General features: G+C 42.3%; 1 protein-coding gene across 9 annotated transcripts in view; it reads right to left on the bottom strand.

The window, feature by feature from the left end:
* The window catches only part of TNRC6A (trinucleotide repeat containing adaptor 6A), a 97,457-nt gene continuing 83,650 nt past the window's right edge, over window positions 1-13,807 (bottom strand). For 6 of the 9 annotated variants that reach the window (XM_045849206.1, XM_045849211.1, XM_045849212.1 and 3 more), the window contains 7 exons: window positions 9,121-9,279; window positions 8,438-8,578; window positions 6,783-6,890; window positions 5,730-5,954; window positions 4,032-4,102; window positions 3,121-3,260; window positions 1-2,719 (listed from right to left, as the gene is read on the bottom strand). In XM_045849206.1, the coding sequence (XP_045705162.1) occupies window positions 2,344-2,719; window positions 3,121-3,260; window positions 4,032-4,102; window positions 5,730-5,954; window positions 6,783-6,890; window positions 8,438-8,578; window positions 9,121-9,279 (1,220 nt within the window). In that variant the 3' untranslated portion in view covers window positions 1-2,343. The remainder of the gene's footprint in view (window positions 2,720-3,120; window positions 3,261-4,031; window positions 4,103-5,729; window positions 5,955-6,782; window positions 6,891-8,437; window positions 8,579-9,120; window positions 9,280-13,807) is intronic. The other 3 variants (XM_045849207.1, XM_045849213.1, XM_045849209.1) reach the window with 2 other exon arrangements.

The raw sequence follows: 13,807 nt of genomic DNA, 5'->3' as shown, positions 1-13,807 counted from the left end.
TTAATTTTTAAAAATCAAACACTTTATTTCCACATAACGAGCGCAAAAAACTCCCAAACACTTGAATACAATTAACGCAGTTATGAAGTCAATTATATACTATTCAAAGCCCCAAAAGGTCAATCAGCTTAACGTTCCAAACATTTCCAGACGTGGTTTTTCAAAGCTACCTTTGGTTTTTGGAAAAACCAGTATGGAAGTCAATATACATCAAATGCACTGAACATTAGCTTACACCTGGCAAGGTGGAGCATGATTTAAGTCACACACTGAAATACACACACAGGTTTTGCCCCAGAGCTCCTGCAGTGAGAAAGTGGGGCACTGTGACGGGAGAAGGCGGCCAGTCCAGATGGCGGCATTTCTTGTTCTGTAACAGAGGTATGAGTTTAACACTAGAACACTGTCAAGTCATTAAGCTTCATGTTCCAAATGGTCTCTTGCTGAGGCTTGAGATGGGCACAAATGGTAAGGAAGATGAAGTCATAGAAGTTTTGAGCAACAAGATCCCAAAGATGCTCAAAGAGGGCAGGAAGGAGCAAGTTACAGTTTCCCATTGTTCTCACATTATTTCAGGGCGAAATTGTGAATAAGTTCAGATAAAATGTTCAAATATTTGCTTAGATTTTTTAATCGGTTGCTCTATGAGAACCCTCATAACAAGCAACCTGAAAACTTCCATTATAAAAAAGAGCGTACAAATAAATTCACAAAAAAGAGACAATTAATGTTGAGCAGCCAAAGAGTCATGGTTTATTATATTTGAAGAAATTTCATAATTAAACACAATGAAACTGTACATTTTACAATCACATTCTATTTGTAAACAGTTAAAAGCCACTGACTTCTTTTGCATCGTAGGACACAAACAGTTAAAATCAAGGCAATGAAATGATGGCAAATTCTGTACTGTTAAAATTTTTACCCTTGTTTAGTCTGTTCTTTGACTAAGCAAGCTTTATAATATCATTTGTGGGCAAAAAAGGGGGGAGAGAGAAAGAAATTGTAAAAATGGTGTAACTCGTTAGTTTGCAACAACATTTAAAATTCTCTATACAATGAACGATTCTGTAAGCCCAATATCTTGCTTACAGGATGCATAGTTACTGATTTCGGCTTTAAGGTACAACAGTTAAACATTAACACACTCACGAGAGCAGAAACATAGCCACTTTGATGGAATTACAAAAAGTATTACCTACTGATCATTAGCAAACCATCATCACTCACTAATAAAAAGAGAGCATCTGAAAGCAGAATGTCAAACTCCAGCTTGAAGCGTTTTTTTGTTGTTTTTTTTTTTTGGCAGAGAAATTTCTTTAACAGAGCAATATGTAGTATCAGTGCTAAAAGTTGGGGGTTTTCTTTTTTCCTATAAGAAACTACAAGGAAATTTTTTTTTTTAAACTGGGGAACTGGTTTTCCTGAGAACCATGCTCTTTGATTTAGGACAGGAATAGAAAACGAAAGAACATGGCCAAATGCTGCTCCTTTTTCCCAGAGATAGAAAGCATCTTTTAAATCATCCTCCATTTTTTTTTGTCTTTTAAATTTTTTTTAAATGATGGAAGAGTAAACATTTTTTTTCTCAAAAAACAAACAAAAAAAATCTGTAAACAAGAAGGTTCAACGTGGGAGCCTTCAAAACAAAATGGAAAGCCTATTCAAAGTGCAGGGCCCGTCCTGGGTGGCAGGTGGGCTGCAAGTCACAGCTGTGGCCACAGTTTTTCAAACTGCAGAGTGAATTCTTTAGTTTTATAACATGAAGAAACGGTGCAATACTTTCACTTAATAGTCCTAAGTCAGCATCATAACGTGATCTCAAACTCCATGACACCACAGTAAGGTAGGCGTACATCAAGGCATAGTAGAGAGCGCACACCTTAAGAACATCCTTGAGTAAACATTACACCGGAACAGCTGCCCCCCCATATTGCCGATTAGACGGAGAGAACATCATTCAGTGCAAAGGTAAAAAGCTCATACATCATCAGCCCAAACAATGGTTTAAGGGGAGAAAACGGTGAGAATAGGAAAAAAAAAACCCAAAACAAACAAAGAAAAAACACCCAAAGGCTAAACATGATGAATACGTACAAGTGAGCTCACTACGTGGGTCAACACATATGGCGCCAGTGGGAGTGTAACGAGAGACACCTTCACATTATAAAATTGGCCTGCATGATTCAAGTATTCAAACTGATATGTTTTGGGGAAAACAAAGTGGAAAATGTGCAGAGAAGAGCTGTTCCCACAGGTGGCCCCGGCTGCAGGCGGCGAGCTCAACTTAGTGCCCCTTTCCTTCGCATCTTGAGGTCACGGTTGCAAGTCTACATCTACCTGTCACATGGACTCTCCAGCCCCACCCAGGTGATCAACAGAAAGAAAAGCATTAATGGGGGATGGGCTGCTCATTCCACGGGGGTCACTGCTGCTTGGAGGACCCCACAGGCTTGTGGAATAGTGTGGGGTCCCCCAGAGGGAAGTGCCATGAAGGTCTCCACAGTTAGTTCCCGCCAGCCCAGCACCATTCCAGTGATTGAGATCAGTCCGGCTGGAGAACGAGTGGGAACAGTCAAGAGAGCCCAGCCGGCTCTGGCCAGACCCGAGGGACTGCCAGCCGGGAGAAGGGGTCAGAGACTGACTTTGTGCAAAGAAACGACTGATCTCCTCTTCACTGGCAAACTCAGCAAGAATAGTAGTGTTCCCCAATACACACCTGGGGAGAGAAGCAGGCATGATGAGGACTCAGTGACCTGAGGTTGTGATTCAAAAGTGAGGGTAACACTGGACTGTCCAGGACACACCAGATACCCAGCATGCCCTCCCGCCCTCTCCTCTGTGAGAACGTGCCTATAGAACACCCCACTCCCCACCCCATGCAACTGTGCCTTGCATAGTCTCTTTGTCCCCTTTGGACAACTTAAGGGATTTTCTAGGGCCGTCTGATCAGGGTGATACTTTATGAGTACCAGCAACAAAATCCAAGGTACAATGAAGCCACAGCTGTGAGGAAACACCCTCACTGGGAGACTGTGCTGCCTGGAGGTGATGCTCTCACATAGGTTCTCCCAATTGTGAGGGCACTTCCATTTGTCACACACACAACAACTGACTTACATGTGCAGAGACTTCTGTGCCTTCACTACCTCTTCTTTTGAACTGTAACGGACCAAAGCATTTCCATGTGGGAGGTTCAGGTGGAATGTTATCAGTGGGCCATGCTGCATGCACAGGGTGCGCAGAGTTGAGCCATCAATCTAGGACAGAGGAGGGAACGATCAGTTAGATGTGCTGTCACAAGGACCACCCAGGAAGGTCGTCCCAGGATGGGACTCACGTACTCTCTCTCTCTCGTTCAAGGTTCTTCACTCCTGATGCCACTTTTCACTGGGACTCACTGCTATGATGGGGTACAGTGCTCCCTGCCCCACTTCCACTGGTCCCAGAGCCATACCTCTGTGGCCTCTAGACTCCTGGACATTCCCCAGATCCCCAATTCCTTAGTTAGCCATTGCCCCTGCTGTGGCTTCAAGTCTTCTCTCTTCCCTGCCCTGAGGACAGGATCCATCAAGGCACTGCTCCCTGGGGGAGGAGGAGTGGGCTTTTAACATCCAGCCTCCAGAGGGTTTGGTTCAGGGACTGAGAAAATGTTCTACCTAGAAAGGGCAGCCCAGGGCTTCTCAGAGTGCAATACGAGGGCTGCCTGCACCAAATTCATCTTAATGCCCCTAGTGAAAATGCAGAGCCCCAAGCCTACCCACATCCACTACACCAGAGTCTTAGATCAGGGAATCTGTATTTTTGGTCAGCTCCCACACAAATTGTATAGGTAAGAATGGCTGGACCAGACCGCAGCCTGCCTGAGGATCTGAAGACCGTCTTCTTCCATCTCCTCTGCCCAGCTTTGACTTCTATTTAGCGTGTCAGCAGGCCTGAGGAGCCTTCACTTCAACTCAAGCAAGCCTGGAAACCTTTGCTCCCATGCCACCTAGCTTATCTGTATGAACCAGGATACCTGGTATTCTTACCTGAGGTGTAAGGTTTTTTAGAACAAGCCAATTTGTTATTCTCCCTGAGCTGCTCTCACCCCAGCTGGACCCTAAACAAGGAAGAAAAAGGGCAAATCAGTTTTCTGAGACTGTGGCCTGAAAGATGGTGTTGGACAAGCATATCCCAAATTACAGATATGTGGGAGGGTCATGGGGCTCCTGGCTGGTGATCTGATCCACAAAAGAAAGGTAGCCCTTTGGAGCCTTTTCATTTATAAAGCTAAAATTATCTCACAATAGTACCATCTGGGGGAAGGCTTCGGCTGTGATTCTCTCAGGTGTCATTTGATGAATTGTCATGCATGTCCCACAGGGGTAAGACTTGGAGGGGACATTAAGAGCTGGCAATTGTGCAGACATCTACAGGAGCTTGCCACCTGGCCTTCCTGTCTTCTCTCCCCACAGCAGATCTTGAGAATGTGGTAAGTCAGCCCTGTTTACAACTATTTAAAGGTGCTTCACATACACTTCAGTGCAGCTTAGGAAGGCAGCTCCATGACATAGCTCATGCCTATTCATTTCTCCCTGAACACTGGCCTCACCCCCAAAACCTCTTTTAAGTCAAACAGGGAGCCCTAGTGCTTCTCTAGGTTCTGTGCCTTGGCATGTACAGTTTCCTTGTTTTGCTTGGCTACTCTTTCAGGCTTCCAGATACCACTCGACCTCACCAACCCTCCCTTACGGTGGGGGCTCTCAGGACATTTTTATTATATCCCCTTACTCTATACTACCAGTCATCTGCACCCAGATGTCTATGGCCTGAAAAAATGATTTATACGTAGCACTCGTTGCATTCATTTGTAGTCAGTACCTTAAAACAGACTCAAGCATTTTTTTTCATGGAATCGAAACTTCCCCACCAAAGGAAACACTCTTAAGTTTTATTTCAGCCAATCACCTGTCTAAAAATCATAAATTTTTAATGAGATGTTACCTGGAGATGACCAAATTTGGTACAGTTTGGGGGCAGGGCATAATGAAAAGTAAGACCGTATTTACTGGAAGAACTGGCAGACAGCTCTGAGTCAAATCTGGGACTGTGTGTGTTAGGAAGGTGGACAGGGACATGATACCTGTGCAAGTCCAGTGCTAGTAATTTACAGGAGTAGAGGTAGGGGAACAACTTGTCCCAGTTTCCTGAGACAGTCTACTATATGCCAGATGGCCCTGCAGGGTTAACAGCACCTGTCACTCTCAAATATCCCCATTTAAACAATGTTTTATGTTGCCCTATGTCTAGGCCAAGGGTTCACTCAAAAAGGCCTTGCTCTTCAAGGCCCAGATAAGTTCTTCACACCTTTCCTGTCATCACGTAACAGCTTCCACTCTGTGTGATGTGGTATATTCTGAAAGCCTGCCATGAGCAGAAAGTGACTACACATTTTAAAATGAGCAGTTGTGGAACTTCTGAAAGAAAGGAGATTCTATTCCATTCATTTACCACAACTGCGGAGTATCTTTTAGGTAAGTATTCTTAGAAAAACTGGGCAAAGTGTAAAATAAAACTCAAGACTGTCATAGACATTAAGGCAATGTACTAGCAGTAGCATGTTTATTTAAGTTCTAATCCTACTTTATAGTGGGTACTGCTTAAGTCTCTGTTACACCAGACTGCTGGTGCTGGTCAGCAGTTAGCAAAGAAACCATTAAGAAACCATCTCATGTCCCTCATCTTACCTGGGGTATACCTGGCATCAGAATTTCCCCATCCTCCACCTACACGAAGGGGAGAATTATCCCACGTAGACAAGGGTGGCTTCTGACCAGTGAGCCCCGGGGGTGGGCGGGACGGAGCAGTGATGTTTTTAGGTGGCAGAGGGACCTTCCACAGCTCATGGGCCAGAGAGGTGTTTGTGACTGAACCTGGAGACCACGTCAATTTGGAATCACTATTTCTGGCTACTTGGAGGGGAAAAAAAGTGGGAGGGGGAGACAGTGCTTTTAGAAAACAGAAATTTAAATAATGGTAACACCTACTCTCCCACTGAAACCAAATCAAACTAACAAAATGAAACTCTACTATAAACCCCTAAATCAAACCAAAGTGCCAAAGGAAGGCAAAAAGCTGAAAGGAAAGTGCTCTTTCACCTCAAAACTCTCAGACCACTTGTCTATTATGCAGTTTTAAGATCTGTGAGATTCTTCTTAGCCCAGTGTACAAAGCTTACTTTAACTGAAATCAAAACAAAGCAAAAAACACTGCTTTGAATTGCTCTAAAATAGCAATTGGGGTGTTACTCAAGATCGTCACATAGGCCATTAAACAGATCTCAGAGCTTTGTTGTTTACCCATGGAAAAATGGACTACAAAGGTAGCCCCCATTCATGAAGCCATCACAGTAGGTATCATTAGGTACCCCCCTGTGCCAAGGGCACCTGGCATCTACTCTCTACCAAGTAGAATGGTTAAAACACATACTGAGGGTCAGAACAGGACCCACTTGCTTATGAGTTCAGAGCCAGGATTCAAACCTAGGCCTGTCTGTCTTTAAACAAACAAACATACAAACAAACAAACCAACAAACCAACAGACAGACAGACAGACAGCCAGCAAGCACGAGAGAGGGAGTGTGTCAGTCCATTTCCTGATGTGTGCTGTCAAACAGAAACAGGTAGGGGTGATCAGGCACACAGTAAGCACTTAACAGTGGAGCTGAGAGCTCTCAGTAAAAGCTGGTTATTTTAGCAGATAAGGAAGATGAATTATGCAACTGCCCAGTTCAGCCCACCTGAAGTGCTTTGTGCTGTACTGCTGAGGGGAACGTTGTAGTTGGAGGCACGAATGGATGACCAGGCACTAGTTGAAGGCAGCGTGGTGTTCAAGGATGAGGATGACCCTATGTGGGGGAACAGCCCAATTAGTCATCCCCAGAACAAGAGACATGGCATTTGAGGATAAGCAAAAGCATCCAGTAAAACTGCAACTTCACAGCACGCCACAAGAAAGGAAAGAGGTATGCTCAGGGTCACAGACAGTGTCCAAGACTATACCTTCTTTCTTGCCCTCAAAATTGCATGCTAAGAGCTGGCTCACTGTTCTCACCATGACTCAGAGAGGTGCTTTCTCTTGTACTCCTGTTTTCTCACAACAGTCTGTGAGAATGTGCTCCAACAGTTGAGTATGGCCCGAGACACCCCTGGCTTTACCCCCTCAGAACTGCGCTCCAAAAAGAAGGCCATTCTGACCGCTCCCACCTCCTGTCTTTAGACCCCAATGACTTCTTACTGGACAGTTCACCAAGGCTCCTAAGCATTACCAGTTAACCAGGCCTTTTCCTCCTCTAGCATGCCCCATATTCAGCCTCTAAAACCTACCCTTTTTCCCTGTTCTTTCTAGTTTAGCTCCAGACTTGACCATTATCTGATCACTCTAAAAGATCCTAACTGGTCTCCCACTTCAATTCATCTGTTCACCACTGTCAGGTTGCCCACCTTAAATGTCGATTCTTCTACTCAAAACCTTCGGTGGTTTGTTTCTCTTAATATGAAAACTGAATTCCTCTCCTGACTTTCAGAACTTTCTACTGACAAGAAGCCCACATCCTGCGAGCACTAGAATCTTTCATGAACTACCAGGACGTGAGTGAGAGTGTCTGCTGGGTTCTGTCCCCCACTCCTTTCTCCTGTGACAGTAGTGGCTTTCCCTACTTCTGCATAGCTGTCTGCTAAACCCATTCATGTTAGAATGATGGCAATTTTTTCATACCCACTGTGATATGGCAGACACTAACTGGTAGACATTTTATTATAACTTGTTTTAAAGGATAGATGGAAGTATAGATGTTATAGAAACAGAAAATTCTCATTCATCTCACTCTCCTTTCTTACACTGCACATACGAAATATTTGCAAATGCCTGCAGTGAAAAATAACCACATGGTAGATAGTAGGATGATTTTATTTGATAATCTATTAAGAAGTGCATCTGGAGTACAGGGACCCTTAAAATTTGTATTATTTTCACTCTCTGAGAGACAGAGAAAGCCAAATTGATTTTCCAGAGTATAAACAAATAATAACAAAACATCTCTTACAAAAAATACCCATGTCTTAATAACCTCAATATTGCAAGTTGTTATAAAATAGGAAACAAGCTACAGTTGCTAATACAATTATTATAAAGCAAATTTTGTTGGTCCTCTGTTAACTTTATTAAGTTAATATGCATGTTTACCATATCAAGTGATAATAAATCTTCATCATTTAAAAGGTGGCTAAGTCACCGATGGGGAAATTGACAATTCTGTTCTCACTGTTATGACTCTTTTTGGATGTCAGGTGCCGTGAGGTGCTAGAGTGACTTTTGCTGCTGAAGGTTTCACACCTACTTTGAGCCACTCTTAAACCAGGTTGTCCAGAAAATGATGTGTACCCGCCTACATACCACTGTTCCTGTCCCTGAGGTGGTCAACTTCCCGCACAGTATTAATTGAAAGATTGTTTATGACACTGCCAGGAGTGACGTAAGGGTCAGTTTCAGGGTCAATGTTTGGATAACCTTTCCATGGTTCACCAGGGCGAAATTCTGGAAATGAAATTTAAAATCAGTTAAGGCTTAATCACATTTAAAAATTCATTATTAAACATGTAAAATTTCAGTACTAAAGTCTGTAATTCTCAACTATTTTGATTTATAATGAGTATATATAAGCTGTTACTTATGAATAACTCCCAAGTTTTTACAATAGAAATCAATGCTTTAGGTTTATGTATTTTGAACAGTAACAGCTTAAAGTACTTTCTAACAAGTCACAAAGACACAGCAACTTGAGTAGAATAAGACAGGCATGGGAGCATCTCTGCTAATTCCTCAGCACGACCAACACACTTGGTTCCCTGACACAGCTGAAGAGGGACAATGAATGAAGGTTTTCACATTATCCTTCACACCAGTCCATGGGGCCAGTCCCTCTTTCACTGTTGGGAGCATAGAAATAAGAGGGCAGACTTGATGCTCAACTTTTCATCGTCCCTCTGCATCCCTTCGTATCCTGAGCGCAGTCAGACCAATCAGATAGGACTGGGCTAAATCACTACTAGGTCATGAAGGAAGCTGTTGCATGTTACCTGGTGGCCAATTAACACTGCTAGAGCCATTGGGCGATTTGGCACGTGGCCAGCCATCTCCCACTGAACCTGGAGGACTGGCTGGTGAAGTACTGCTGTTCATGAAGTCATAGGGAACAAACGGAGACTCTTCCAGCCTAAAACCACTTGAAATAGCACCTACAAGGGGAAAAATGACCATGAGATGGGAGCAAAATATATGATCAGTGCATCCACTGTATTCTGTGGTTGTGTGAAGATGCAGAGAGGAAAGAAAGGCCTCTTTTCTCTTGCAAACCTTCACTACCACTTTGACTCTCTTATGGTTGAGATCTGATATTATCATGGCTCATTTAACTTCAAGAAGGATGTAAGTGACCAGAATAAGAGTACAAAATTATTTCCAAATCATGAAGACACTTGTATTGTGGCCTAAATTGAAAACAAGCACAGTGTGCACCCTTTTGTGGGCAGATTCACTGAAGAGCACTGGGTTTAGGAAGCAAGAGCTGTGATTGAGAACATCCTGAGCAGTGCCTGGAAACTGAAGATGCTGCTATGCCCACAAGATAATGTGCAAGTAATGAGACAATGAAAATCTTTCCCATCAGAACATTTACATTTCTATCCTATACTTCACTTTATGGGACTACAAAGTATTGATAAAGAATATCTGTTACCATAATTGATGAGAAAGCCCATAAAAATGCAACTTTCACTTAGAAGTGATCATCTTGTTGTGATTTATTCTCTGTACCCATCACTGAGTGTATCTTAGAATAACGCACGCTTTACATAAGTGGTAAACACAGCATGTTCTTATTGGGACAGTCCAGCCACTGTGTTAAATGCTGGACACAGAAACCTGAGTGAGATGAATGGGGTCCTTGCCCTTAATGATATTATATCCTAACAAAAAGGTCACAGGTGGACAAAGATGGAACAGGCCGAGTGTAAGGCAAGGAGGGGCCGAGCTAGCACACAAAGAAAGGGTTGGGGAAGGATTCTTGGTGGTGGTCATGGCCTCCAAAGACCTAAGGAGAGAAACAGTTTGGCATGTCTGAGAAAATGAAACATCATTTTGTGAACAACATGAAGGATGGTGTCCTGATCTTGAAAGGAGGAATAACCAAGTATGTTTTGTTTTAAATGTTTGGAATCAAAGGCTGACGGTGTGGTGTGTATACTCTAGCTGCCCCAGGCCTCGCTGCTGCAGACCAGCCTATTCCCTAGAAAGCACCAGAATCTGCAACACTCTCAGGTAGGACTCTGTAGGACACAGCAAGGAAGACTTTACACCAAAGGGTTTTAAGAGAAGTAATACTGCTGAATTTTTTTGAGATCACTTTGCTGTGTTGTAAAATTGAAACGAAGGCGAGTGTGGAAGCAGGGAGACACTAGCAGGCTATACAGACAGTAAAACACAATGGATACATGCACCATGCATTTGGGAAATGGAAGGGGCACTAATCTCAGGGGGGACTGGATATGGGAGGTAGGAGAAAGGAAGAACTCAAGAATATCTTCCAGACTTGAACTGCCATCAACTGCTGAATGGATAAACAATAAATAGTAAAAAGGAATGAAGTGCTTAGGAATATTATAACATGGTGAACCTTGAAGACACTATGCTAAGCCAAAATGCTAGTCACAAAGGACCAAATAATACCTGTTGCCATTTATATAGAACAACTAGTACAGATGAATCTACTGAACACAGAAAGATGAGCTCTTATGGCTGAGAGAGATGGAAAAGTGGAGATAGGTGGACTGTGCAACATTTTGAACAAGAAAATGTTTAAAAATTGATTGTGGTGACAGATACATAACTCTGAGAATATACTAAAAGCCACTGAATTATACTTTAAAAGAAGTTACATTATATATCTAAAAAATCATCTCAAAAAAATTTTATTACAAAGAGAATGCCTCTAAGTTTCCAGCTTCAAGAACTTAATGGAAGGAAGTAGAATTAATTGAAATGGGAGGAGATGAAAAAGAAGAACCAAGTATTTAGTCCACTCACATCAAATTTAAAATAGGTAGGGAAAAGTCTTGGCTCATGGACTCAAGGCCACTCTAGCTTGAGTCTAGTAAAAGACAGCAGGACTGCCCGGCCTGGTGTGACACAGTGGATTGAGCACTGGCCTGCAAACCAAAGGGTCCCCAGAGGGGGCGCTCAAGAGGCAACCACACATTGAAGTTTCTCTCCCTTTCTCTCTCTAAAAATAAATAAATAAAATCTTAAAAAAGAAAGAAAAAAAAAAGGCAGCAGAATCATGAATGTTACTTTAGTCTTGTGAACCTATAACACAGGTTCTCCTAGAGACAGGTCACAACTATCTAAACTTTTGTATCAGTCACTCAGGGATGGCAGAGCAAGACCACAACAGGCCCTTATGCTATTTGCCAGTGGGCACTTACCTACCCCTGACCTGATGTAGCCATTCCACCAAATCCTTTCCCTCTCTTCTCTGGCTTCCTCATTTAGCTACTTTCATCTGAGTAAACCATGTTTCTTCTTTGCAAGCAGAATTAAAACCATTTGGGAGTAAAGTGGGATATAAATAAAGTGGCAGGTACAAGTAACATAGCAAGTAAGCATAGCTGCCAAATTTCAAGTAATTAATTCGTATGCAGGAACTTAGATGATAGCAGGTTCAATCCCTGGTCAGGACACATACGAGATTCAACCAGTGAATGCATAAATAAGTGGAACAACAAAACTAATGTATCTTTCTCTCTCTACCCTCCCTTCCTATCTCTCAAATCAATAAATAAAAATCTAATAATAAAACAACTGCAGTCCAATTATATTCTACTACTCACTGAATGAGAGAACACCAGCAAAATGAAATGTAAAATGTATGCACGAGGTTTAGCTTAAGCAAACAGAGCTGGGTTTACCCTGGAAAAATACCATTGTGTTAGAGGCATGCATCTCCTGAGGTAACAATTAAGCCAGTAACAAGAACGAGACTGTCCCAGGTAAGTGTACTGAACACTTGAGAATATAGCTGACACTGGAACATGAATTTGAACTGTGAGGGTCCACTTACATGGGGATATTTTTCAAGTAAATAATGTGTAATGTATTTTCCCCTCCTTATGATTTTATTAATAACGTTTTCTTTTCACTAGCTTACTTCATTTTAAGAATACAGTAACACACAAAATATGTGTTAATCAACTGTTACTGGTAAGGCTTCCAGTTAACTGCAGCCTATCAGCAAATCTTGGAGGAGTCAAAAGTTATAAGTGGATTTTCAAATGCACTGGCAGAGGGAGGCACAGGGTTGGGCTTGGAGAACCAACCCCCATGTTGTTCAAGGGTCAATAGTAGGTGATATACATTACATCTGCAACAGTAGTTAAAGGAAGGGATTACTTCCTTCTTATAAAGAAGCTAAGGTTCAGATATACAAAACAGACATGGAAAATTATTTTAACCTGAGAAGACAGAAAACCATATGATAGAAACATTGTTTGGGTCTCTACATCCTATTTTCCTAGACATTGCCTTTCAGGTCTCTTCAGTTACCTCTAAGGTTGTCCTAGTTATTCTCTCCCTATGCTCCCTCCTTCTGGGCAACCTCATCCATAGTCATAACCTGAGTATTCTGATGAACACCAAATCTTATTTTAGCCCAGATTTCCCTTCTGAGTAGTAGGTCACTACTTCAATTTCTTACTGGGCTTTTCCATACTGAGCTCTCCCCCTAAACACCACACTCAACAAGTCTCACATCAATTTGTTATCTGTTACACCAGACCTACTTTCCTTTCTGCATTTACTCTGCCATTAAATGCACTACCATCCACTCACCCTCTCACCAGCAAATGTTCACTGAGTGCTGAACTGTGCTCAGTGGGGCTAAAGAATAAGCAAAGCTAGGCACTCTCCCCCAGGAATTAATGTCCTGTGAAGGAGACAGGCCTAAATGGACACATACAAGATAGAGACATATAAGGAGCACAGAGCCTGGAGGAGGCTTCCTGAAAATGACTTTTGAGCCGAATCTTAAAGATCCAGGGGTTACACTGAAGGGGTCTAGATGCATAAGAGGCACATTATAGACACATTAATGTGTGCAGAAGGAGTTCAGTTAGTCCTGAATTCTAACACTTTCTTTGATGCACTCTCTTGTGCCCATCACCCCCTTCCTCTCACTTAGACTTCATTAAATCATATATGCCTCTAGACAGCCACCCCTTTCATGTTTACTATGATATGTGACATAAAAGTTCTCCATTATTTGTTCTATACCTGCTATAATTCCATCTTTATCTTCCTTCTTTCTCTCATTAATCTTCACCTCCAGATGTGCCCACATAGAACACTTACCATACTGCCCTGCCTGTCTTTGACCTTTTCATGTGATATACTTTCTTTATTGTCTTCTCTCTCCTCATTCATTTGGTGAACTTGAAGCCTCTACTCATGATTGCCCATTATGAATCTCTCTAAAGCCTCTGCATACCTGCCACACCCATCGTTGTTATTCCCAACTCAATCCTCCAATGGGTTTCACATTATTATACTATTTATACTATTACATGCATTGCCTTTTTTACTTGTTTACATACACTTAATTGTGTGTATATACACATATACCTATGCTTTCCAGGTACTCAGAACAGTCCTGGGAAAGCAGAAGATACTCCATTAACATTGCCTAGATGAATGGATAATATTAAGTAAAATTAA

This window comes from Phyllostomus hastatus, unplaced genomic scaffold (genome assembly GCF_019186645.2).
Source record: "Phyllostomus hastatus isolate PE091 unplaced genomic scaffold, TTU_PhHast_1.1 phas_contig_64, whole genome shotgun sequence".
NCBI lineage: Eukaryota > Metazoa > Chordata > Mammalia > Chiroptera > Phyllostomidae > Phyllostomus > Phyllostomus hastatus.
Note: the sequence above shows the minus strand (reverse complement) of the source record. Positions and strands in the feature narration are given on the sequence as shown.